Source organism: Pempheris klunzingeri, chromosome 2, assembly GCF_042242105.1.
Source record: "Pempheris klunzingeri isolate RE-2024b chromosome 2, fPemKlu1.hap1, whole genome shotgun sequence".
In the NCBI taxonomy this organism is placed as follows: domain Eukaryota; kingdom Metazoa; phylum Chordata; class Actinopteri; order Acropomatiformes; family Pempheridae; genus Pempheris; species Pempheris klunzingeri.
This window is the reverse complement of record NC_092013.1, coordinates 28,059,429-28,082,583: the sequence shown is the minus strand read 5'-3', so window position 1 is coordinate 28,082,583 and position 23,155 is coordinate 28,059,429. Positions and strand designations below refer to the sequence as shown.

The window sequence follows — 23,155 nt, the reverse complement described above, 5'->3', positions numbered from 1 at the left end:
AATAATAAAACTGGCAATTCGGCACACTTGTCTGAGAATGTTCTCTGTTTTAGCAACTTAGTTTCTGTGCCATTAACATTTTCTAATGTGAACGTCTGTTTTCCTTCTTTTTCAGAGACACTGACATCAATCTGTAATTCAGAAGGGAGCACATAAAGCACAAAGTAGATATTTTCACGGCGTTAAGGAGACAGTAACCCTTTATTGTGTGTATCCCAAAGTGTGGTTTTTCTAATAACACACACACAATTATATTCCTACAATGAATGTAGGAATGTTTCCATCCATTCATCCATTTTCTTCTGATTTCCTTTGCAGAAAATTTAATATCCCCTGAAACCGCTTTTTTTTTTTAAATGCCTTCACATGTAGATAATTGTGGTTTCCAGAAATATATTTCACATATGACAATTTGAATTTCACATGATTTTATGTATTGTGTTCACATCAAGTTTGATTTAACTTGCATGTCAGGCCTTGCCTGACCTCAGTGTGTATAACTGGCGGCTTCGCAAAATCGTCCCCCATTCTTCCTCCCACAACTGTCCGGGCTCTGTTCAGTTGCATGGGGATTGGGGTTGCACTAAATTTGAAGTGGAATGCGGTCCAAACCCTGAGTTGGCCACTGCATTAAATTTGCTTGTTTGTTTTGAAGCCATGCCTGTGTAGCTTTGGCTTCAGGTGGTTTGTGTCTCTCCAGGAAATCTCCATAGTTCAATGGTCTTGCAGAATGCAGCTAGACATCCTCATCTGTCTTTACTGACTCCCCCCCCCCCCCAGTTCCCACAGAGAGACATCACTGTAGCATTCTGCTGCCCCATCAGGCTTATCTGTGGGATGGTGAGTCTCTGCTACTGCGTGGTTTTTGGTATTGTGGGTTTGTGTAGATTGTAATGAGATACGCATTTTGTAATTGTTGCGTTTCTACAAACCTCTGTGATAAATCAGCGAATGAAAAGCAATCAGCCACGAAGACGAGGCCTTCACCACTTCCTGTCCACACTTTAGCCAATGAATCACACTTGTCACTTATAATTTCTGGTTAAATAATAATAAATAACTTTTATTATGCAGTTATTTTGTTGACAAACCAAAACAGAATCACAAGTAAACCTGGTGGTGTGTTAAAAAAACCCTGATACAAATATTTACATCATGTCCTGTGCTAACAGAGGCTTACTCTGAGTTGATAAAAAAGAAAAATACTTTGATAAAAATATCCCCATGCTCATTAAATAGATGTATGATTGTAGCGCATGTAAACATCTTACATTAGCTTATTTGACTGCAATCACAGCATTGGATTAAACATAACAATGCAGGCTAACTACTGGATATATAACTGAGGACTAAAAAGTCTAGCACCCTTAAAAACGACTGAAAATGTACATTCATACTCAAATATCAAATATGATGAGTGCAGGTGTGGCGCACTGATTACACTTACAGCATTCAAGTTGCTGTTATGTAACAAATTCAACCTGTTTCAGTCTGTGTGGTCTGTTTGTAGAGGAGTTTTTGGACCCAGGTAAATTGTCCATTATTGCAGTGACCGCATCTGGTTTTATTTCCCGTTCCTTGAGCCCAGCTGTTCTCCTCCACTCAGCTCCTCCTTTTCTACACTCAGAGCCGCTCCGTCGTTTCTCTGAAGTACTTTGGTGTCTTTCTGCTCCACCTCTTCTCTGCTCTGAGCCACTCCTCTTCCTCAAGCCTCCGGTCCTGTAGTCCAACACGGCCTCTTGTGCTCCAAAACGGTCCCTCCCGACCCCGAAACTAGAAGCTCTGGCGGTGGAATGAGGCTTTATGTTGGCACCTTGAGCGGGGTTACGGATGTTGCCAGAGGCTTGCATCCTCCTCAGGTGGCTGTTGGTCCTCACAGGGCTGCTGAACCTCTGAGCTCGGGATGCTGAGCTCCTGTCTGAGCAGTGCACCCGGCTCTCGCTGTAGCTCCTTTTGGGGAGTGACTCGGGCCCCCTGCGCTCCAGCGTAGGACTCAGTCTGGACTGACGGGTGTGGCCGTGGGTGGAGCGGCAGCACGACATGCTGCAGGTGGAGTAGCGGATACGGCAGAGAGTGCAGGCACAGCCAGAGAGCAGGGCAGAGTGACTGGCCAGAGAGGAAAGGAAGGTGAGGGGGAAGGCACGCTGACACTGCAGGATGCACTTTGGAGTGCTGAGGCGTGACGAGGTAGCAGCAGGTGACCTGTGGCAGTTAGATAGAACATCTGACACCGCCGACCTCCCACTCTCTTCCTGGAGGGTCTGAATCTGTCGCCACTCCAGCTGCAGCAGCCGGTCCAGGTACCTTTCTAAAGGGCCCACAGGTCTGGGCCGAGGAGCCCCACGGCCCTCCATGTTGTAGAAGACAGCCAGCTGACTGAGGCTCCAGGAGTTAAAAGGTGGGGGGAGGAAGTCTGGAAAGTCAAAACCACCATGGTTGCGTCCTCTGGGCCTGTGCCTGGGAGAGGAGCAGTCCTCAGGCTTGATGACCTCTGGTCTCAGCTCAAGCTGTGGAGGAGCCCAACCAGAGGGCGACACAGGAAGTCTCTCTGACTCAGACAGGTCAGTGTCACTGTCGCCTTCTCCACGGCCACTCAGACCTCCTGCCTCTGGCTTCAGCGACAGTCTGTCCAGCAGATCAGGGCTCGAATCAGACAGGCGGTGGCAGAAAAAGGCTGGTGTGTGCCTGCCTCCCCTGGAGCCTGTGTGCTTGTGGTCTCTGCGGCTGCAGGGCTGATCGGCTGGCTGCACCTCTGGCCCCATCCTGCCCTCTGCAGGGGACAGTGGACGGGACTCCGAGCTTCCCTGAGCACTAGAGGGAAAGTAAACGATTTGGTCTCAGTGTCCAGGCAGCAAAGAATGACACATAACATGCACAAACACAAATGTCACCTGTGTTGAGAAGTTGTGCGCTTGCTTGAGGGGGTGCTAGGCTTTTGCTTTCTTCTTTGCTGCAGCCTCTGTGACCACAGAGAGTCATCTGTTACTCATTATTATGCATTATCATTCTTCGCACATCATCACATCACACTAATGGTGCAAACTTTCTATTGACAATCTAGCTGACGTTCATTTTTTACTGCTTGGTCTATGAATTGCTCTTCAAATGATTTTTGTCTGACCAAAAGTTAAAAACTCAAACACGTCCAATTCAGAGGGATATAAAACATTTAAGCTCCACTCATCAGGTGTTTGCTTGAAAAAGGAATAATCAATCCTTACATACCAAAATTAATTTGCTGTGACTGTCTTCTCATTGCTTCAGTTGTACTTTACTCACTCACCTTCTCATTATTATTCTCTTGACTTGGGACTATGGTCTGTGGCTGCAGTGGCTTCCTTTGTGACTGCCGCCGACCCATTTTGTTGCTTGGAAAAGACGAAAAGATGAAATATTAACAACCAGAATTGACCCAAATAACACTGCAGAAGAACGCGCTGATCAAAAACAGAAAGGGTTAACATATGCCGCTGTCTGCAGGGCTGAGATGATGCTGCTCTGTTGTAATCACACACATGAAGCACACAGCGTTTAGTAACACAGACGACGCGGATCTCCGCTGAGGAGACGATGAGACCCTCCGGAGCGTCCCGGAGAGCCCGCAGCACCTCTGCCTCCTCCATCCCGGCCCGGAGAACACATCACATGTCATTACCTGGCCACGTTAGGCCCGCTGCTGCTCCATGACGCCCTCTTCTTCCACTCCCGCTCCCTGGTGGAAACCCTCTCCGGCCATTGTTGTGGCGCTCGCTCCTGCAGAATTGTGCCCATCCCCACTCGGAGAAGGCACCAATGGAGAGATCGAGTGGGCTGTTCACGCGAAACACGGCGGTGTGATCACATCGAGTGGGGGGCTGAAATACTCAAAACGCGCCCCCTTTTTTTTTGTAAACATGTGTCGGTGTGACGAACAGTTCGGCTGCCGGCCAGCAGGGGGCAGTGCAGCATGTTAAAGGAGAAATAACAGTAGAGTGTGGGCACGTCGTGTGTGTGTGTGTGTGTGTGCGTGTGTGTGTGTGTGTGTGTGTGTGTGTGTGTGTGCTCACCCAAGTACACAAGTATAGAACGAGTCAAATGGCAATAAAGTTAATACAAATGTCAGGGAAAACATTCTTTATTTATTCTTGGGCTTGTTAGTTTGTTTTATTACATTGGCACTAAAAGTAACAGTACAGTAGCACATAAATACTACAAAGTACAAAATGATTAGTGTAACCCAGGTTACAAATGAATAGATAATAAAATAGAAAAATAAATGAATCAATAGATAATTCATGGTAATAAATAATCTCTCTAACACATGAAACACACATGATAATCACATGCTGTTTGCAGCTCCCATCACAGAGAAAACAGCTATTTTGACAATGGAATAGAACTGCTGATTTTTACAAGGGGATGTAGCTCAGTGGTGGAGCGTGTGCTTTGCATGTACAAGGTCCTGGGTTCAATCCCCAGCATCTCCAGTGTGATTGATTGCTTCACTCTGAGGTAGAAATGGATCATCCAAAGGCTCATTGGGTGCCTGAAGTTAGTTGGAGGAGCTGGATGGGGTCATCTGTTGGCTCACAGTGTCCCTCTGAGGGTGGGGGAAAGACATCTGTCATGTCCTCATATGATAGAAATACAAATCATTGTCCTTGTAATTAGCAATGCTGAATTCATATGGATATAACAACTTAAGTTATTCATGTATAAAACAAAACAAGAAAGATGCTTTTCATTTCCATATTCAAACTTAGTCACCACAGTCAATGAGTCAGGCAGTTACATCAGCGAAAACTAACAACATGAGTTTAAAGAGTGTAAAACTTACATCTTCCATGAAAAAAGTCCTTTTGTCAGTGACAGTGGCTTCAAATCCACTTTTGTTAAAAGATGGCAGCTTAGAAAAACACACAACAAGCATTATTTTTATTATTAGAATGTCAGTCCATTCTTAATCAGATCTGTTTACTGATAATTAAATAGATTTGCTTTTCAATTAGATCTAGGGAGATATAAGGGGATGTAGCTCAGTGGTAGAGCGTGTGCTTCGCATGTACAAGGTCCTGGGTTCAATCCCCAGCATCTCCAGTGTGATGAATTGCTACACTCTCAGGTAGAAATGGATCATTCATGATGTACTCCTGATTTATGGATGGATTCCTACTGCAGCTGTTTGGGTAAAAGTACGAAACAAATAGAAATAAACGACTCATCTCTCTCACATAAGACACACATGGTAATCACATGCTGTTTCTTTCATGGAGGTTTGAGTTAGAAAAGGGTTTGACAATCCTTTTTATTTTAACTTGACCTTTAATTTGCCTCGTGTCCAACTTTTGGGTCCATCTTCTTGTGTGTGCTCAGTAGTGGGAGGCTTTAGAGTGAAGCTCTATTGTAAATACAGATAAGATCTCTTGAACTTAGCAGAATATACATGATTTCCGTGGGTATTAAACCTATAGGAAATAATGATTTTAAATTGAAGTGCTTACAATTCAATATCTTGTAAACTTTGGGTTCAAACACACTATTTACTGCAAAACGTTCCAGAGGCAGCAGTATCAGGTTAAACTGAGACTGTTTCATAACTAGTGAAATTTTTTTGTCACTGCTTTGATATAATTCAGTTCAATTCAGTTAAAACCAATTTAAATCCATCTAAGTAATTCCAGTTCAAATAAATTCAACTCAGTGAAGCTCAATTCACTGAGAAAGGTTGAAGAATCAAAGTGCTACCTGAAGAGTTCAGGCTCAGCTGCTTTCTTGCACCATGTGCTGTCAAACCTTCTTCAAAAGCCTGATGTTCTTCACACACTTCAGCTCAGGGCTGCTCCATAAGGGCAGAACACTTCCAAAGGCTCACTGGGTGCCTGAAGTTAGTTGGAGGAGCTGGACGATCTTGGTGGGATCATCTGTTGGCTCATAAGTCCAGTGTCCCTCTGATTCTGGGGTGGGGGAGCTTGGGGGGAGAGCTACCATAAACATTAAGTGTAATTAATGATAAATGAATACATGAAGGATTAGGCTGTGGAAACTTCATGATGGACATCTGTTGTGTCGTCATATCATATTGTCAGTCTGATGGAAACATAGATAGAAATACAAATCATTGTCCTTGTAATTAGCAACGCTGAATTCATATGAATATAACACAACTTAAGTTATTCATGTATAAAACAAAACAAGAAAGATGCTTTTCATTTTCATATTCAAACTTAGTCACCACAGTCAATGAGTCAGGCAGTTACATCAGCTAAAACTAACAACATGAGTTTAAAGAGTGTAAAACTTACATCTTCCATGAAAAAAGTCCTTTTGTCAGTGACAGTGGCTTCAAATCCACTTTTGTTAAAAGATGGCAGCTTAGAAAAACACACAACAAGCATTATTTTTATTATTAGCATGTAAATCCATTCTTAATCAGATCTGTTTATTGATAATTAAATAGATTTGCTTTTCAATTAGATATATAAATATATGAAAGCCCTGCAGGAGGTTACTGAGTGGACTGACCCCTTTGTGTTAGTATTAGTCATGTTGGATTGATCCCAGGACCTCGTACATACAAAACTAAACTAGATTTCCCTTAAGTGAGCGACATGTTTGATGCTGGCTGAAGAACGTATTCATCCTTTTACTTTATATGAGGATCCGTGTCAGCCAGGTATATACATCACTAAAGGAAAGGGACGGCCATTTTGGAGATGCTGGGGATTGATCCCAGGACCTTGTACATGCAAAGCACACGCTCTACCACTGAGCTACATCCCCTTGTAATTCTAATCTGTTGTCAGTAATAGTATTCCATTGTCAAAATAGCTGTTTTCTTTGTGGTGGGAGCTGCAGCCTGGTCACATCAAAAGGCATCTAATGATCAGAACTAGCTTCTGTAATTCTATCAGCATAAACAGAATGCGACTAAGACTTGACACATGCCACTAGGAGTGGGTGATAATGGGGGTGATAATGACTGCAGCAAAGGATGAATGTTGCAACTAACAACCAACAGCAAGAAAGCCCACCAAGTGCAGTGGTTTGGGGAACATGCGCATGCAACATAACTGCATCATAATTGCAGTGCAATTACACATTCAAAAGTGACTGGATGAAAAAGATATGAATATTATTTGAATTACGTTTTGTAACAACTAAATCATTTAAAAAGCCATTTATAAAAAAATCAGTTATATCAGTTTCCTGTTAGGATGGTAAAGATGGTCACACTGCATAGCTACTGTTGCTATGGACACTGAGGATATACCTTTTGAGCGGGTAGGAAATGAGAACCATCTGTTCAACAACAACTGTGTAACATTGCCATGCCGTTTAGCATACTTTGAATTTACCGTTTGTCTGACTTCCTGCTGAGCTGATCTGCTTTGTGCCTTTTGATGTGACCAGGCTGCAGCTCCCATCATAAATAAACCAGCTATTTTGACAATGGAATAGAATTACTGACAACAGAAGAGTTTTACAAGGGGATGTAGCTCAGTGGTAGAGCGTGTGCTTCGCATGTACAAGGTCCTGGGTTCAATCCCCAGCATCTCCAGTGTGATTGATTGCTACACTCTCAGGTAGAAATGGATCATTCATGATATGCTCCTAACATATGGATGGATTCCTACTGCAGCTGTTTGGGTAAAAGTACAAAATAAATAAATGATTCATCTCTAACACATAAGACACACATGGTAATCACATGCTGTTTCTTTCATGGAGGTTTGAGTTAGAAAAGGGTTTGACGATCCTTTTTATTTGAACTTGACCTTTAATTTGCCTCGTGTCCAACTTTTGGGTCCATCTTCTTGTGTGTGCTCAGTAGTGGGAGGCTTTAGAGTGAAGCTCTATTGTAAATACAGATAAGATCTCTTGTACTTAGCAGAATATACATGATTTCCGTGGGTATTAAACCTATAGGAAATAATGATTTTAAATTGAAATGCTTACAATTCAATATCTTGTAAACTTTGGGTTCAAACACACTATTTATTGCAAAACGTTCCAGAGGCAGCAGTATCAGGTTAAACTGAGACTGTTTCATAACCAGTGAAATTTTTTTGTCACTGCTTTGATATAATTCAGTTCAATTCAGTTAAAACCAATTTAAATCCATCTAAGTAATTCCAGTTCAAATAAATTCAACTCAGTTAAGCTCAATTCACTGAGAAAGGTTGAAGAATCAAAGTGCTACCTGAAGAGTTCAGGCTCAGCTGCTTTCTTGCACCATGTGCTGTCAAACCTTCTTCAAAAGCCTGATGTTCTTCACACACTTCAGCTCAGGGCTGCTCCATAAGGGCAGAACACTTCCAAAGGCTCACTGGGTGCCTGAAGTTAGTTGGAGAAGCTGGACGATCTTGGTGGGATCATCTGTTGGCTCACAAGTCCAGTGTCCCTCTGACTCTGGGGTGGGAGAGCTACCATAAACATTAAGTGTAATTAATGAATACATGAAGGATTAGGCTGTGGAAACTTCATGATGGACATCTGTCATGTCGTCATATCATATTGTCAGTCAGATGGAAACATAGATAGAAATACAAATCATTGTCCTTGTAATTAGCAACGCTGAATTCATATGAATATAATACAACTTAAGTTATTCATGTATAAAACAAAACAAGAAAGATGCTTTTCATTTCCATATTCAAACTTAGTCACCACAGTCAATGAGTCAGGCAGTTACATCAGCTAAAACTAACAACATGAGTTTAAAGAGTGTAAAACTTACATCTTCCATGAAAAAAGTCCTTTTGTCAGTGACAGTGGCTTCAAATCCACTTTTGTTAAAAGATGGCAGCTTAGAAAAACACACAACAAGCATTATTTTTATTATTAGCATGTAAATCCATTCTTAATCAGATCCGTTCACTGATAATTAAATAGATTTGCTTTTCAATTAGATATATAAATATATGAAAGCCCTGCAGGAGGTTACTGAGTGTACTGACCCCTTTGTGTTAATATTAGTCATGTTGGATTGATCCCAGGACCTCGTACACACAAAACTGAACTAGATTTCCCTTAAGTGAGCGACATGTTTGATGCTGGCTGAAGAACTTATTCATCCTTTTACTTTATATGAGGATCCGTGTCAGCCAGGTATATACATCACTAAAGGAAAGGGACGGCCATTTTGGAGATGCTGGGGATTGATCCCAGGACCTTGTACATGCAAAGCACACGCTCTACCACTGAGCTACATCCCCTTATAAATCTAATCTGTTGTCAGTAATAGTATTCCATTGTCAAAATAGCTGTTTTCTTTGCGATGGGAGCTGCAGCCTGGTCACATCAAAAGGCATCTAATGAACTAGATTCTGTAATTCTATCAGCATAAACAGAATGCGACTAAGACTTGACACATGCCACTAGGAGTGGGTGATAATGGGGGTGATAATGACTGCAGCAAAGGATGAATGTTGCAACTAACAACCAACAGCAACAAAGCCCACCAAGTGCAGTGGTTTGGGGAACATGCGCATCCAACATAACTGCATCATAATTGCAGTGCAATTACACATTCAAAAGTGACTGGATGAAAAAGATATGAATATTATTTGAATTACGTTTTGTAACATATAAATCATTTAAAAAGCCATTTATAAAAAAATCAGTTATATCAGTTTCCTGTTAGGATGGTAAAGATGGTTACACTGCATAGCTACTGTTGCTATGGACACTGAGGATATACCTTTTGAGCGGGTAGGAAATGAGAACCATCTGTTCAACAACTACTGTGTAACATTGCCATGCCGTTTAGCATACTTTGAATTTACCGTTTGTCTGACTTCCTGCTGAGCTGATCTGCTTTGAGCCTTTTGATGTGACCAGGCTGCAGCTCCCATCATAAATAAACCAGCTATTTTGACAATGGAATAGAATTACTGACAACCGAAGAGCTTTACAAGGGGATGTAGCTCAGTGGTAGAGCGTGTGCTTCGCATGTACAAGGTCCTGGGTTCAATCCCCAGCATCTCCAGTGTGATTGATTGCTTCACTCTCAGGTAGAAATGGATCATTCATGATATGCTCTTAACATATGGATGGATTCCTACTGCAGCTGTTTGGGTAAAAGTACAAAACAAATAAATGATTCATCTCTAACACATAAGACACACATGGTAATCACATGCTGTTTCTTTCATTGAGGTTTGAGTTAGAAAAGGGTTTGACGATCCTTTTTATTTTAACTTGACCTTTAATTTGCCTCGTGTCCAACTTTTGGGTCCATCTTCTTGTGTGTGCTCAGTAGTGGGAGGCTTTAGAGTGAAGCTCTATTGTAAATACAGATAAGATCTCTTGAACTTAGCAGAATATACATGATTTCCGTGGGTATTAAACCTATAGGGAATAATGATTTTAAATTGAAGTGCTTCTAATTCAACATCTTGTAAACTTTGGGTTCAAACACATTATTTATTGCAAAACGTTCCAGAGGCAGCAGTATCAGGTTAAACTGAGACTGTTTCATAACCAGTGAAATTTTTTTGTCACTGCTTTGATATAATTCAGTTCAATTCAGTTAAAACCAATTTAAATCCATCTAAGTAATTCCAGTTCAAATAAATTCAACTCAGTTAAGCTCAATTCACTGAGAAAGGTTGAAGAATAAAAGTGCTACCTGAAGAGTTCAGGCTCAGCTGCTTTCTTGCACCATGTGCTGCCAAACCTTCTTCAAAAGCCTGATGTTCTTCACACACTTCAGCTCAGGGCTGCTCCATAAGGGCAGAACACTTCCAAAGGCTCACTGGGTGCCTGAAGTTTGTTGGAGGAGCTGGACGATCTTGGTGGGATCATCTGTTGGCTCACAAGTCCAGTGTCCCTCTGATTCTGGGGTGGGGGAGCTTGGGGGGAGAGCTACCATAAACATTAAGTGTAATTAATGATGAATGAGTACATGAAGGATTAGGCTGTGGAAACTTCATGATGGACATCTGTCGTGTCGTCATATCTTCTTGTCAGTCAGATGGAAACATAGATAGAAATACAAATCATTGTCCTTGTAATTAGCAACGCTGAATTCATATGGATATAATACAACTTAAGTTATTCATGTATAAAACAAAACAAGAAAGATGCTTTTCATTTTCATATTCAAACTTAGTCACCACAGTCAATGTTACATCAGTTACATCAGCTAAAACTAACAACATGAGTTTAAAGAGTGTAAAACTTGCATCTTCCATGAAAAAAGTCCTTTTGTCAGTGACAGTGGCTTCAAATCCACTTTTGTTAAAAGATGGCAGCTTAGAAAAACACACAACAAGCATTATTTTTATTATTAGCATGTAAATCCATTCTTAATCAGATCTGTTTATTGATAATTAAATAGATTTGCTTTTCAATTAGATATATAAATATATGAAAGCCCTGCAGGAGGTTACTGAGTGGACTGACCCCTTTGTGTTAATATTAGTCATGTTGGATTGATCCCAGGACCTCGTACATACAAAACTGAACTAGATTTCCCTTAAGTGAGCGACATGTTTGATGCTGGCTGAAGAACTTATTCATCCTTTTACTTTATATGAGGATCCGTGTCAGCCAGGTATATACATCACTAAAGGAAAGGGACAGCCATTTTGGAGATGCTGGGGATTGATCCCAGGACCTTGTACATGCAAAGCACACGCTCTACCACTGAGCTACATCCCCTTATAATTCTAATCTGTTGTCAGTAATAGTATTCCATTGTCAAAATAGCTGTTTTCTTTGTGGTGGGAGCTGCAGCCTGGTCACATCAAAAGGCATCTAATGAACTAGCTTCTGTAATTCTATCAGCATAAACAAAATGCGACTAAGACTTGACACATGCCACTAGGAGTGGGTGATAATGGGGGTGATAATGACTGCAGCAAAGGATGAATGTTGCAACTAACAACCAACAGCAACAAAGCCCACCAAGTGCAGTGGTTGGGGGAACATGCACATGCAACATAACTGCATCATAATTGCAGTGCAATTACACATTCAAAAGTGACTGGATGAAAAAGATATAAATATTATTTGAATTACGTTTTGTAACATATGAATCATTTAAAAAGCCATTTATAAAAAAATCAGTTATATCAGTTTCCTGTTAGGATGGTAAAGATGGTTACACTGCATAGCTACTGTTGCTATGGACACTGAGGATATACCTTTTGAGCGGGTAGGAAATGAGAACCATCTGTTCAACAACTACTGTGTAACATTGCCATGCCTTTTAGCATACTTTGAATTTACCGTTTGTCTGACTTCCTGCTGAGCTGATCTGCTTTGTGCCTTTTGATGTGACCAGGCTGCAGCTCCCATCATAAATAAACCAGCTATTTTGACAATGGAATAGAATTACTGACAAAAGAAGAGTTTTACAAGGGGATGTAGCTCAGTGGTAGAGCGTGTGCTTCGCATGTACAAGGTCCTGGGTTCAATCCCCAGCATCTCCAGTGTGATTGATTGCTTCACTCTCAGGTAGAAATGGATCATTCATGATATGCTCCTAACATATGGATGGATTCTTACTGCAGCTGTTTGGGTAAAAGTACAAAACAAATAGCAATGAATAAATGATTCATCTCTCTCAAATAAGACACACATGGTAATCACATGCTGTTTCTTTCATTGAGGTTTGAGTTAGAAAAGGGTTTGACGATCCTTTTTATTTTAATTTGCCTCGTGTCCAACTTTTGGGTCCATCTTCTTGTGTGTGCTCAGTAGTGGGAGGCTTTAGAGTGAAGCTCTATTGTAAATACAGATAAGATCTCTTGAACTTAGCAGAATATACATGATTTCCGTGAGTATTAAACCTATAGGAAATAATCTGCTTTGAGCCTTTTGATGTGACCAGGCTGCAGCTCCCATCATAAATAAACCAGCTATTTTGACAATGGAATAGAATTACTGACAACAGAAGAGTTTTACAAGGGGATGTAGCTCAGTGGTAGAGCGTGTGCTTCGCATGTACAAGGTCCTGGGTTCAATCCCCAGCATCTCCAGTGTGATTGATTGCTTCACTCTGAGGTAGAAATGGATCATCCAAAGGCTCACTGGGTGCCTGAAGTTAGTTGGAGGAGCTGGATGATCTTGGTGGGATCATCTGTTGGCTCACAGTGTCCCTCTGAGGGTGGGAGAGCTACCATAAACATTAAGTGTGATAAATGAGTACATGAAGGATTAGGCTGTGGAAACTTCATGATGGACATCTGTCGTGTCGTCATATCATATTGTCAGTCAGATGGAAACATAGATAGAAATGCAAATCATTGTCCTTGTAATTAGCAACGCTGAATTCATATGGATATAATACAACTTAAGTTATTCATGTATAAAACAAACAAGAAAGATGCTTTTCATTTCCATATTCAAACTTAGTCACCACAGTCAATGTTACATCAGTTACATCAGCGAAAACTAACAACATGAGTTTAAAGAGTGTAAAACTTACATCTTCCATGAAAAAAGTCCTTTTGTCAGTGACAGTGGCTTCAAATCCACTTTTGTTAAAAGATGGCAGCTTAGAAAAATACACAACAAGCATTATTTTTATTACTAGCATGTAAATCCATTCTTAATCAGATCCGTTCACTGATAATCAAATAAATTTGCTTTTCAATTAGATATATAAATATATGAAAGCCCTGCAGGAGGTTACTGATTGGACTGACCCCTTTGTGTTAATATTAGTCATGTTGGATTGATCCCAGGACGTCGTACATACAAAACTGAACTAGATTTCCCTTAAGTGAGCGACATGTTTGATGCTGGCTGAAGAACTTATTCATCCTTTTACTTTATATGAGGATCCGTGTCAGCCAGGTATATACATCACTAAAGGAAAGGGACTGCCATTTTGGAGATGCTGGGGATTGATCCCAGGACCTTGTACATGCAAAGCACACGCTCTACCACTGAGCTACATCCCCTTATAATCAAACCTGTTGTCAGTAATAGTATTCCATTGTCAAAATAGCTGTTTTCTTTGTGGTGGGAGCTGCAGCCTGGTCACATCAAAAGGCATCTAATGAACTAGCTTCTGTAATTCTATCAGCATAAACAAAATGCGACTAAGACTTGACACATGCCACTAGGAGTGGGTGATAATGGGGGTGATAATGACTGCAGCAAAGGATGAATGTTGCAACTAACAACCAACAGCAAGAAAGCCCACCAAGTGCAGTGGTTTGGGGAACATGCGCATGCAACATAACTGCATCATAATTGCAGTGCAATTACACATTCAAAAGTGACTGGATGAAAAAGATATAAATATTATTTGAATTACGTTTTGTAACATATGAATCATTTAAAAAGCCATTTATAAAAAAATCAGTTATATCAGTTTCCTGTTAGGATGGTAAAGATGGTTACACTGCATAGCTACTGTTGCTATGGACACTGAGGATATACCTTTTGAGCGGGTAGGTCAATGAGAACCATCTGTTCAACAACTACTGTGTAACATTGCCATGCCGTTTAGCATACTTTGAATTTACCGTTTGTCTGACTTCCTGCTGAGCTGATCTGCTTTGAGCCTTTTGATGTGACCAGGCTGCAGCTCCCATCATAAGTAAACCAGCTATTTGACAATGGAATAGAATTACTGACAAAAGAAGAGTTTTACAAGGGGATGTAGCTCAGTGGTAGAGCGTGTGCTTTGCATGTACAAGGTCCTGGGTTCAATCCCCAGCATCTCCAGTGTGATTGATTGCCACACTCTCAGGTAGAAATGGATCATTCATGATATACTCCTAACATATGGATGGATTCCAACTCCAGCTGTTTGGGTAAAAGTACAAAACAAATAGAAATGAATAAATGATTCATCTCTAACACATAAGACACACATGGTAATCACATGCTGTTTCTTTCATTGAGGTTTGAGTTAGAAAAGGGTTTGACGATCCTTTTTATTTTAACTTGACCTTTAATTTGCCTCGTGTCCAACTTTTGGGTCCATCTTTTTGTGTGTGCTCAGTAGTGGGAGGCTTTAGAGTGAAGCTCTATTGTAAATACAGATAAGATCTCTTGAATTTAGCAGAATATACATGATTTCCGTGAGTATTAAACCTATAGGAAATAATCTGCTTTGAGCCTTTTGATGTGACCAGGCTGCAGCTCCCATCATAAATAAACCAGCTATTTGACAATGGAATAGAATTACTGACAACAGAAGAGTTTTACAAGGGGATGTAGCTCAGTGGTAGAGCGTGTGCTTCGCATGTACAAGGTCCTGGGTTCAATCCCCAGCATCTCCAGTGTGATTGATTGCTTCACTCTCAGGTAGAAATGGATCATCCAAAGGCTCACTGGGTGCCTGAAGTTAGTTGGAGGAGCTGGATGATCTTGGTGGAATCATCTGTTGGCTCACAGTGTCCCTCTGAGGGGGGGAGAGCTACTATAAACATTAAGTGTGATAAATGAATACATGAAGGATTAGGCTGTGGAAACTTCATGATGGACATCTGTCGTGTCCTCATATCATATTGTCAGTCAGATGGAAACATAGATAGAAATGCAAATCATTGTCCTTGTAATTAGCAACGCTGAATTCATATGGATATAATACAACTTAACTTATTCATGTATAAAACAAAACAAGAAAGATGCTTTTCATTTTCATATTCAAACTTAGTCACCACAGTCAATGTTACATCAGTTACATCAGCGAAAACTAGCAACATGAGTTTAAAGAGTGTAAAACTTACATCTTCCAGGAAAAAAGTCCTTTTGTCAGTGACAGTGGCTTCAAATCCACTTTTGTTAAAAGATGGCAGCTTAGAAAAACACACAACAAGCATTATTTTTATTACTAGCATGTAAATCCATTCTTAATCAGATCTGTTTATTGATAATTAAATAGATTTGCTTTTCAATTAGATATATAAATATATGAAAGCCCTGCAGGAGGTTACTGAGTGGACTGACCCCTTTGTGTTAGTATTAGTCATGTTGGATTGATCCCAGGACCTCGTACATACAAAACTGAACTAGATTTCCCTTAAGTGAGCGACATGTTTGATGCTGGCTGAAGAACTTATTCATCCTTTTACTTTATATGAGGATCCGTGTCAGCCAGGTATATACATCACTAAAGGAAAGGAAGGACAGCCATTTTGGAGATGCTGGGGATTGATCCCAGGACCTTGTACATGCAAAGCACACGCTCTACCACTGAGCTACATCCCCTTATAAATCTAATCTGTTGTCAGTAATAGTATTCCATTGTCAAAATAGCTGTTTTCTTTGTGGTGGGAGCTGCAGCCTGGTCACATCAAAAGGCATCTAATGAACTAGCTTCTGTAATTCTATCAGCATAAACAGAATGCGACTAAGACTTGACACATGCCACTAGGAGTGGGTGATAATGGGGGTGATAATGACTGCAGCAAAGGATGAATGTTGCAACTAACAACCAACAGCAAGAAAGCCCACCAAGTGCAGTGGTTTGGGGAACATGCGCATGCAACATAACTGCATCATAATTGCAGTGCAATTACACATTCAAAAGTGACTGGATGAAAAAGATATGAATATTATTTGAATTACGTTTTGTAACAACTAAATCATTTAAAAAGCCATTTATAAAAAAATCAGTTATATCAGTTTCCTGTTAGGATGGTAAAGATGGTCACACTGCATAGCTACTGTTGCTATGGACACTGAGGATATACCTTTTGAGCGGGTAGGAAATGAGAACCATCTGTTCAACAACAACTGTGTAACATTGCCATGCCGTTTAGCATACTTTGAATTTACCGTTTGTCTGACTTCCTGCTGAGCTGATCTGCTTTGTGCCTTTTGATGTGACCAGGCTGCAGCTCCCATCATAAATAAACCAGCTATTTTGACAATGGAATAGAATTACTGACAACAGAAGAGCTTTGCAAGGGGATGTAGCTCAGTGGTAGAGCGTGTGCTTCGCATGTACAAGGTCCTGGGTTCAATCCCCAGCATCTCCAGCATGATTGATTGCTACACTCTCAGGTAGAAATGGATCATTCATGATATGCTCTTAACATATGGATGGATTCCTACTGCAGCTGTTTGGGTAAAAGTACAAAACAAATAGAAATAAATAAATGATTCATCTCTAACACATAAGACACACATGGTAATCACATGCTGTTTCTTTCATTGAGGTTTGAGTTAGAAAAGGGTTTGACGATCCTTTTTATTTGAACTTGACCTTTAATTTGCCTCGTGTCCAACTTTTGGGTCCATCTTCTTGTGTGTGCTCAGTAGTGGGAGGCTTTAGAGTGAAGCTCTATTGTAAATACAGATAAGATCTCTTGAACTTAGCAGAATATACATGATTTTCGTGGGTATTAAACCTATAGGGAATAATGATTTTAAATTGAAATGCTTACAATTCAATATCTTGTAAACTTTGGGTTCAAACACACTATTTACTGCAAAACGTTCCAGAGGCAGCAGTATCAGGTTAAACTGAGACTGTTTCATAACCAGTGAAATTTTTTTGTCACTGCTTTGATATAATTCAGTTCAGTTCAGTTAAAACCAATTTAAATCCATCTAAGTAATTCCAGTTCAAATAAATTCAACTCAGTTAAGCTCAATTCACTGAGAAAGGTTGAAGAATAAAAGTGCTACCTGAAGAGTTCAGGCTCAGCTGCTTTCTTGCACCATGTGCTGTCAAACCTTCTTCAAAAGCCTGATGTTCTTCACACACTTCAGCTCAGGGCTGCTCCATAAGGGCAGAACACTTCCAAAGGCTCACTGGGTGCCTGAAGTTAGTTGGAGGAGCTGGACGATCTTGGTGGGATCATCTGTTGGCTCACAAGTCCAGTGTCCCTCTGACTCTGGGGTGGGGGAGCTTGGGGGGAGAGCTACCATAAACATTAAGTGTAATTAATGATATATGAGTACATGAAGGATTAGGCTGTGGAAACTTCATGATGGACATCTGTTGTGTCCTCATATCATATTGTCAGTCAGATGGAAACATAGATAGAAATACAAATCATTGTCCTTGTAATTAGCAACGCTGAATTCATATGGATATAATACAACTTAAGTTATTCATGTATAAAACAAAACAAGAAAGATGCTTTTCATTTCCATATTCAAACTTAGTCACCACAGTCAATGTTACATCAGTTACATCAGCGAAAACTAGCAACATGAGTTTAAAGAGTGTAAAACTTACATCTTCCAGGAAAAAAGTCCTTTTGTCAGTGACAGTGGCTTCAAATCCACTTTTGTTAAAAGATGGCAGCTTAGAAAAACACACAACAAGCATTATTTTTATTACTAGCATGTAAATCCATTCTTAATCAGATCTGTTTATTGATAATTAAATAGATTTGCTTTTCAATTAGATATATAAATATATGAAAGCCCTGCAGGAGGTTACTGAGTGGACTGACCCCTTTGTGTTAGTATTAGTCATGTTGGATTGATCCCAGGACCTCGTACATACAAAACTGAACTAGATTTCCCTTAAGTGAGCGACATGTTTGATGCTGGCTGAAGAACTTATTCATCCTTTTACTTTATATGAGGATCCGTGTCAGCCAGGTATATACATCACTAAAGGAAAGGGACGGCCATTTTGGAGATGCTGGGGATTGATCCCAGGACCTTGTACATGCAAAGCACACGCTCTACCACTGAGCTACATCCCCTTATAATTCTAATCTGTTGTCAGTAATAGTATTCCATTGTCAAAATAGCTGTTTTCTTTGTGGTGGGAGCTGCAGCCTGGTCACATCAAAAGGCATCTAATGATCAGAACTAGCTTCTGTAATTCTATCAGCATAAACAAAATGCGACTAAGACTTGACACATGCCACTAGGAGTGGGTGATAATGGGGGTGATAATGACTGCAGCAAAGGATGAATGTTGCAACTAACAACCAACAGCAACAAAGCCCACCAAGTGCAGTGGTTTGGGGAACATGCACATGCAACATAACTGCATCATAATTGCAGTGCAATTACACATTCAAAAGTGACTGGATGAAAAAGATATAAATATTATTTGAATTACGTTTTGTAACATATGAATCATTTATAAAACCATTTATAAAAAAATCAGTTATATCAGTTTCCTGTTAGGATGGTAAAGATGGTCACACTGCATAGCTACTGTTGCTATGGACACTGAGGATATACCTTTTGAGCGGGTAGGAAATGAGAACCATCTGTTCAACAACAACTGTGTAACATTGCCATGCCTTTTAGCATACTTTGAATTTACCGTTTGTCTGACTTCCTGCTGAGCTGATCTGCTTTGTGCCTTTTGATGTGACCAGGCTGCAGCTCCCATCATAAATAAACCAGCTATTTTGACAATGGAATAGAATTACTGACAACAGAAGAGCTTTACAAGGGGATGTAGCTCAGTGGTAGAGCGTGTGCTTTGCATGTACAAGGTCCTGGGTTCAATCCCCAGCATCTCCAGTGTGATTGATTGCTTCACTCTCAGGTAGAAATGGATCATTCATGATATGCTCCTAACATATGGATGGATTCTTACTGCAGCTGTTTGGGTAAAAGTACAAAACAAATAGAAATGAATAAATGATTCATCTCTCACACATGGTAATCACATGCTGTTTCTTTCATTGAGGTTTGAGTTAGAAAAGGGTTTGACGATCCTTTTTATTTTAATTTGCCTCGTGTCCAACTTTTGGGTCCATCTTCTTGTGTGTGCTCAGTAGTGGGAGGCTTTAGAGTGAAGCTCTATTGTAAATACAGATAAGATCTCTTGAACTTAGCAGAATATACATGATTTCCGTGAGTATTAAACCTATAGGAAATAATCTGCTTTGAGCCTTTTGATGTGACCAGGCTGCAGCTCCCATCATAAATAAACCAGCTATTTTGACAATGGAATAGAATTACTGACAACAGAAGAGTTTTACAAGGGGATGTAGCTCAGTGGTAGAGCGTGTGCTTCGCATGTACAAGGTCCTGGGTTCAATCCCCAGCATCTCCAGTGTGATTGATTGCTTCACTCTGAGGTAGAAATGGATCATCCAAAGGCTCACTGGGTGCCTGAAGATAGTTGGAGGATCATCTGTTGGCTCACAGTGTCCCTCTGAGGGTGGGAGAGCTACCATAAACATTAAGTGTGATAAATGAATACATGAAGGATTAGGCTGTGGAAACTTCATGATGGACATCTGTCATGTCCTCATATCATATTGTCAGTCAGATGGAAACATAGATAGAAATGCAAATCATTGTCCTTGTAATTAGCAACGCTGAATTCATATGGATATAATACAACTTAACTTATTCATGTATAAAACAAAACAAGAAAGATGCTTTTCATTTCCATATTCAAACTTAGTCACCACAGTCAATGTTACATCAGTTACATCAGCGAAAACTAACAACATGAGTTTAAAGAGTGTAAAACTTACATCTTCCATGAAAAAAGTCCTTTTGTCAGTGACAGTGGCTTCAAATCCACTTTTGTTAAAAGATGGCAGCTTAGAAAAATACACAAGCATTATTTTTATTACTAGCATGTAAATCCATTCTTAATCAGATCCGTTCACTGATAATCAAATAAATTTGCTTTTCAATTAGATATATAAATATATGAAAGCCCTGCAGGAGGTTACTGAGTGGACTGACCCCTTTGTGTTAGTATTAGTCATGTTGGATTGATCCCAGGACGTCGTACATACAAAACTGAACTAGATTTCCCTTAAGTGAGCGACATGTTTGATGCTGGCTGAAGAACGTATTCATCCTTTTACTTTATATGAGGATCCGTGTCAGCCAGGTATATACATCACTAAAGGAAAGGGACGGCCATTTTGGAGATGCTGGGGATTGATCCCAGGACCTTGTACATGCAAAGCACACGCTCTACCACTGAGCTACATCCCCTTATTATTCTAATCTGTTGTCAGTAATAGTATTCCATTGTCAAAATAGCTGTTTTCTTTGTGGTGGGAGCTGCAGCCTGGTCACATCAAAAGGCATCTAATGAACTAGCTTCTGTAATTCTATCAGCATAAACAGAATGCGACTAAGACTTGACACATGCCACTAGGAGTGGGTGATAATGGGGGTGATAATGACTGCAGCAAAGGATGAATTTTGCAACTAACAACCAACAGCAACAAAGCCCACCAAGTGCAGTGGTTTGGGGAACATGCACATGCAACATAACTGCATCATAATTGCAGTGCAATTACACATTCAAAAGTGACTGGATGAAAAAGATATGAATATTATTTGAATTACGTTTTGTAACATATGAATCATTTAAAAAGCCATTTATAAAAAAATCAGTTATATCAGTTTCCTGTTAGGATGGTAAAGATGGTTACACTGCATAGCTACTGTTGCTATGGACACTGAGGATATACCTTTTGAGCGGGTAGGAAATGAGAACCATCTGTTCAACAACAACTGTGTAACATTGCCATGCCGTTTAGCATACTTTGAATTTACCGTTTGTCTGACTTCCTGCTGAGCTGATCTGCTTTGTGCCTTTTGATGTGACCAGGCTGCAGCTCCCATCATAAATAAACCAGCTATTTTGACAATGGAATAGAATTACTGACAACAGAAGAGCTTTACAAGGGGATGTAGCTCAGTGGTAGAGCGTGTGCTTCGCATGTACAAGGTCCTGGGTTCAATCCCCAGCATCTCCAGTGTGATTGATTGCTTCACTCTCAGGTAGAAATGGATCATTCATGATATGCTCCTAACATATGGATGGATTCCTACTGCAGCTGTTTGGGTAAAAGTACAAAACAAGTAGAAATGAATAAATGATTCATCTCTCTCACATAAGACACACATGGTAATCACATGCTGTTTCTTTCATTGAGGTTTGAGTTAGAAAAGGGTTTGACGATCCTTTTTAATTTAACTTGACCTTTAATTTGCCTCGTGTCCAACTTTTGGGTCCATCTTTTTGTGTGTGCTCAGTAGTGGGAGGCTTTAGAGTGAAGCTCTATTGTAAATACAGATAAGATCTCTTGAACTTAGCAGAATATACATGATTTCCGTGAGTATTAAACCTATAGGAAATAATCTGCTTTGAGCCTTTTGATGTGACCAGGCTGCAGCTGCCATCATAAATAAACCAGCTATTTTGACAATTGAATAGAATTACTGACAACAGAAGAGCTTTACAAGGGGATGTAGCTCAGTGGTAGAGCGTGTGCTTCGCATGTACAAGGTCCTGGGTTCAATCCCCAGCATCTCCAGTGTGACTGAACAAGACACTCTGAGGTAGCAACAGGTCATACATGATATGATTCTCCTTCTGCAGCTCTGCCATCTGTCTGGACTTTAGTTTAGAGTGTGTGCTTTGCATGTGTCAGGTACTGGGTTCAGTCTCCACCATCTCCAATAGTACTGACCAGTGTCTTTAAAGCTCAGGGGACTTTTAGGAAATCAAGCTATCAATAAATTAGCCAAATCAAGAAGGGATTTATGAACCAAGTCACTCACCAGTGAGCCACCCCTGCAAAGCTGTACAAAGCGGATGCAGCTCAGAGGTAGACTGATCTTCCTATGTGCTTCGTGGCTTCCACCCCCAGCATCTGAGACAATTCACTCATCTGCTTTATAAATAAAATAAAACCAGAGAATGTGCCATTAAAACTTGTGGATATGATTGTAACTACCATACAATCATAAGGATATTGGGTTATTGGGGAGTTATTTTATTGGAAAAAAAGAAAATACATACTAATCTATTTCATAACTCCTGGTTAAGTGTATTGACTGAAGCGTTAATCAACACGAAGCTTACCCATCACATCAATTAAGTATGGTGTCAAGACTCATCTCTTTTAGCAAGAATCACTTAAGGTAGTTTTTAATCACTAACTAGAATTCAGCAGTCACAGATACTAACTGCATACTTTTTATACATTACTCTTCATTTGAAAGGGGGATAAACTATTAGGAATAAGCCTCACGTTGCGTCATAAAAGAAGAGATTACATTAGTAATTTGTATGAACCAATCATAAGTTAACCTTCATACAGTACCAGTCAGAAGTTTGGACAAACCTTCTCATTCAATGGTTTATTATTTTCTACATTCTAGATTAATATTGAAGAAATCAAAACTATAAAGGAGCACATATGGAATGTGTTACCTGAATGTTTCATATTTTAGATTCTCGCCACCTTTTGCTCCAACAGTCTCGAAGGAGTGTCCAAACTTTTGCTGGTACCGTAAG

The 23,155-nt window shown here is 40.2% G+C and overlaps 1 protein-coding gene and 20 non-coding genes across 21 annotated transcripts; 13 read left to right on the top strand and 8 right to left on the bottom strand.

Moving 5' to 3' along the window:
- Window positions 1-1,463: 1,463 nt before the first annotated feature.
- LOC139219534 (uncharacterized) lies at window positions 1,464-3,771 on the bottom strand. Its single transcript, XM_070851429.1, has 4 exons — window positions 3,656-3,771; window positions 3,284-3,368; window positions 2,892-2,959; window positions 1,464-2,811 (listed from the first exon to the last, which is right to left on the bottom strand). The coding sequence occupies exons 1-4, from the start codon at window positions 3,769-3,771 to the stop codon at window positions 1,464-1,466; spliced, it is 1,617 nt and encodes a 538-aa protein (XP_070707530.1).
- Window positions 3,772-4,394: 623 nt separating this feature from the next.
- trnaa-ugc (transfer RNA alanine (anticodon UGC)) lies at window positions 4,395-4,466 on the top strand. The gene has a single exon. It is a non-coding gene; the product is annotated as a tRNA-Ala (tRNA).
- A 538-nt stretch (window positions 4,467-5,004) lies between these two features.
- Window positions 5,005-5,076, top strand: trnaa-cgc (transfer RNA alanine (anticodon CGC)). Its single transcript has one exon. It is a non-coding gene; the product is annotated as a tRNA-Ala (tRNA).
- A 1,611-nt stretch (window positions 5,077-6,687) lies between these two features.
- Window positions 6,688-6,759, bottom strand: trnaa-ugc (transfer RNA alanine (anticodon UGC)). Its single transcript has one exon. It is a non-coding gene; the product is annotated as a tRNA-Ala (tRNA).
- A 706-nt stretch (window positions 6,760-7,465) lies between these two features.
- On the top strand, window positions 7,466-7,537 carry trnaa-cgc (transfer RNA alanine (anticodon CGC)). The gene has a single exon. It is a non-coding gene; the product is annotated as a tRNA-Ala (tRNA).
- A 1,585-nt stretch (window positions 7,538-9,122) lies between these two features.
- Window positions 9,123-9,194, bottom strand: trnaa-ugc (transfer RNA alanine (anticodon UGC)). Its single transcript has one exon. It is a non-coding gene; the product is annotated as a tRNA-Ala (tRNA).
- Window positions 9,195-9,895: 701 nt separating this feature from the next.
- Window positions 9,896-9,967, top strand: trnaa-cgc (transfer RNA alanine (anticodon CGC)). Its single transcript has one exon. It is a non-coding gene; the product is annotated as a tRNA-Ala (tRNA).
- A 1,604-nt stretch (window positions 9,968-11,571) lies between these two features.
- Window positions 11,572-11,643, bottom strand: trnaa-ugc (transfer RNA alanine (anticodon UGC)). The gene has a single exon. It is a non-coding gene; the product is annotated as a tRNA-Ala (tRNA).
- Window positions 11,644-12,344: 701 nt separating this feature from the next.
- Window positions 12,345-12,416, top strand: trnaa-cgc (transfer RNA alanine (anticodon CGC)). Its single transcript has one exon. It is a non-coding gene; the product is annotated as a tRNA-Ala (tRNA).
- A 477-nt stretch (window positions 12,417-12,893) lies between these two features.
- Window positions 12,894-12,965, top strand: trnaa-cgc (transfer RNA alanine (anticodon CGC)). The gene has a single exon. It is a non-coding gene; the product is annotated as a tRNA-Ala (tRNA).
- An 855-nt stretch (window positions 12,966-13,820) lies between these two features.
- On the bottom strand, window positions 13,821-13,892 carry trnaa-ugc (transfer RNA alanine (anticodon UGC)). The gene has a single exon. It is a non-coding gene; the product is annotated as a tRNA-Ala (tRNA).
- Window positions 13,893-14,592: 700 nt separating this feature from the next.
- trnaa-ugc (transfer RNA alanine (anticodon UGC)) lies at window positions 14,593-14,664 on the top strand. Its single transcript has one exon. It is a non-coding gene; the product is annotated as a tRNA-Ala (tRNA).
- Window positions 14,665-15,152: 488 nt separating this feature from the next.
- Window positions 15,153-15,224, top strand: trnaa-cgc (transfer RNA alanine (anticodon CGC)). Its single transcript has one exon. It is a non-coding gene; the product is annotated as a tRNA-Ala (tRNA).
- An 859-nt stretch (window positions 15,225-16,083) lies between these two features.
- trnaa-ugc (transfer RNA alanine (anticodon UGC)) lies at window positions 16,084-16,155 on the bottom strand. Its single transcript has one exon. It is a non-coding gene; the product is annotated as a tRNA-Ala (tRNA).
- Window positions 16,156-16,856: 701 nt separating this feature from the next.
- On the top strand, window positions 16,857-16,928 carry trnaa-cgc (transfer RNA alanine (anticodon CGC)). The gene has a single exon. It is a non-coding gene; the product is annotated as a tRNA-Ala (tRNA).
- Window positions 16,929-18,542: 1,614 nt separating this feature from the next.
- Window positions 18,543-18,614, bottom strand: trnaa-ugc (transfer RNA alanine (anticodon UGC)). Its single transcript has one exon. It is a non-coding gene; the product is annotated as a tRNA-Ala (tRNA).
- A 706-nt stretch (window positions 18,615-19,320) lies between these two features.
- Window positions 19,321-19,392, top strand: trnaa-ugc (transfer RNA alanine (anticodon UGC)). The gene has a single exon. It is a non-coding gene; the product is annotated as a tRNA-Ala (tRNA).
- A 466-nt stretch (window positions 19,393-19,858) lies between these two features.
- On the top strand, window positions 19,859-19,930 carry trnaa-cgc (transfer RNA alanine (anticodon CGC)). The gene has a single exon. It is a non-coding gene; the product is annotated as a tRNA-Ala (tRNA).
- An 833-nt stretch (window positions 19,931-20,763) lies between these two features.
- On the bottom strand, window positions 20,764-20,835 carry trnaa-ugc (transfer RNA alanine (anticodon UGC)). The gene has a single exon. It is a non-coding gene; the product is annotated as a tRNA-Ala (tRNA).
- Window positions 20,836-21,536: 701 nt separating this feature from the next.
- On the top strand, window positions 21,537-21,608 carry trnaa-cgc (transfer RNA alanine (anticodon CGC)). Its single transcript has one exon. It is a non-coding gene; the product is annotated as a tRNA-Ala (tRNA).
- Window positions 21,609-22,097: 489 nt separating this feature from the next.
- trnaa-cgc (transfer RNA alanine (anticodon CGC)) lies at window positions 22,098-22,169 on the top strand. Its single transcript has one exon. It is a non-coding gene; the product is annotated as a tRNA-Ala (tRNA).
- Window positions 22,170-23,155: the final 986 nt, after the last annotated feature.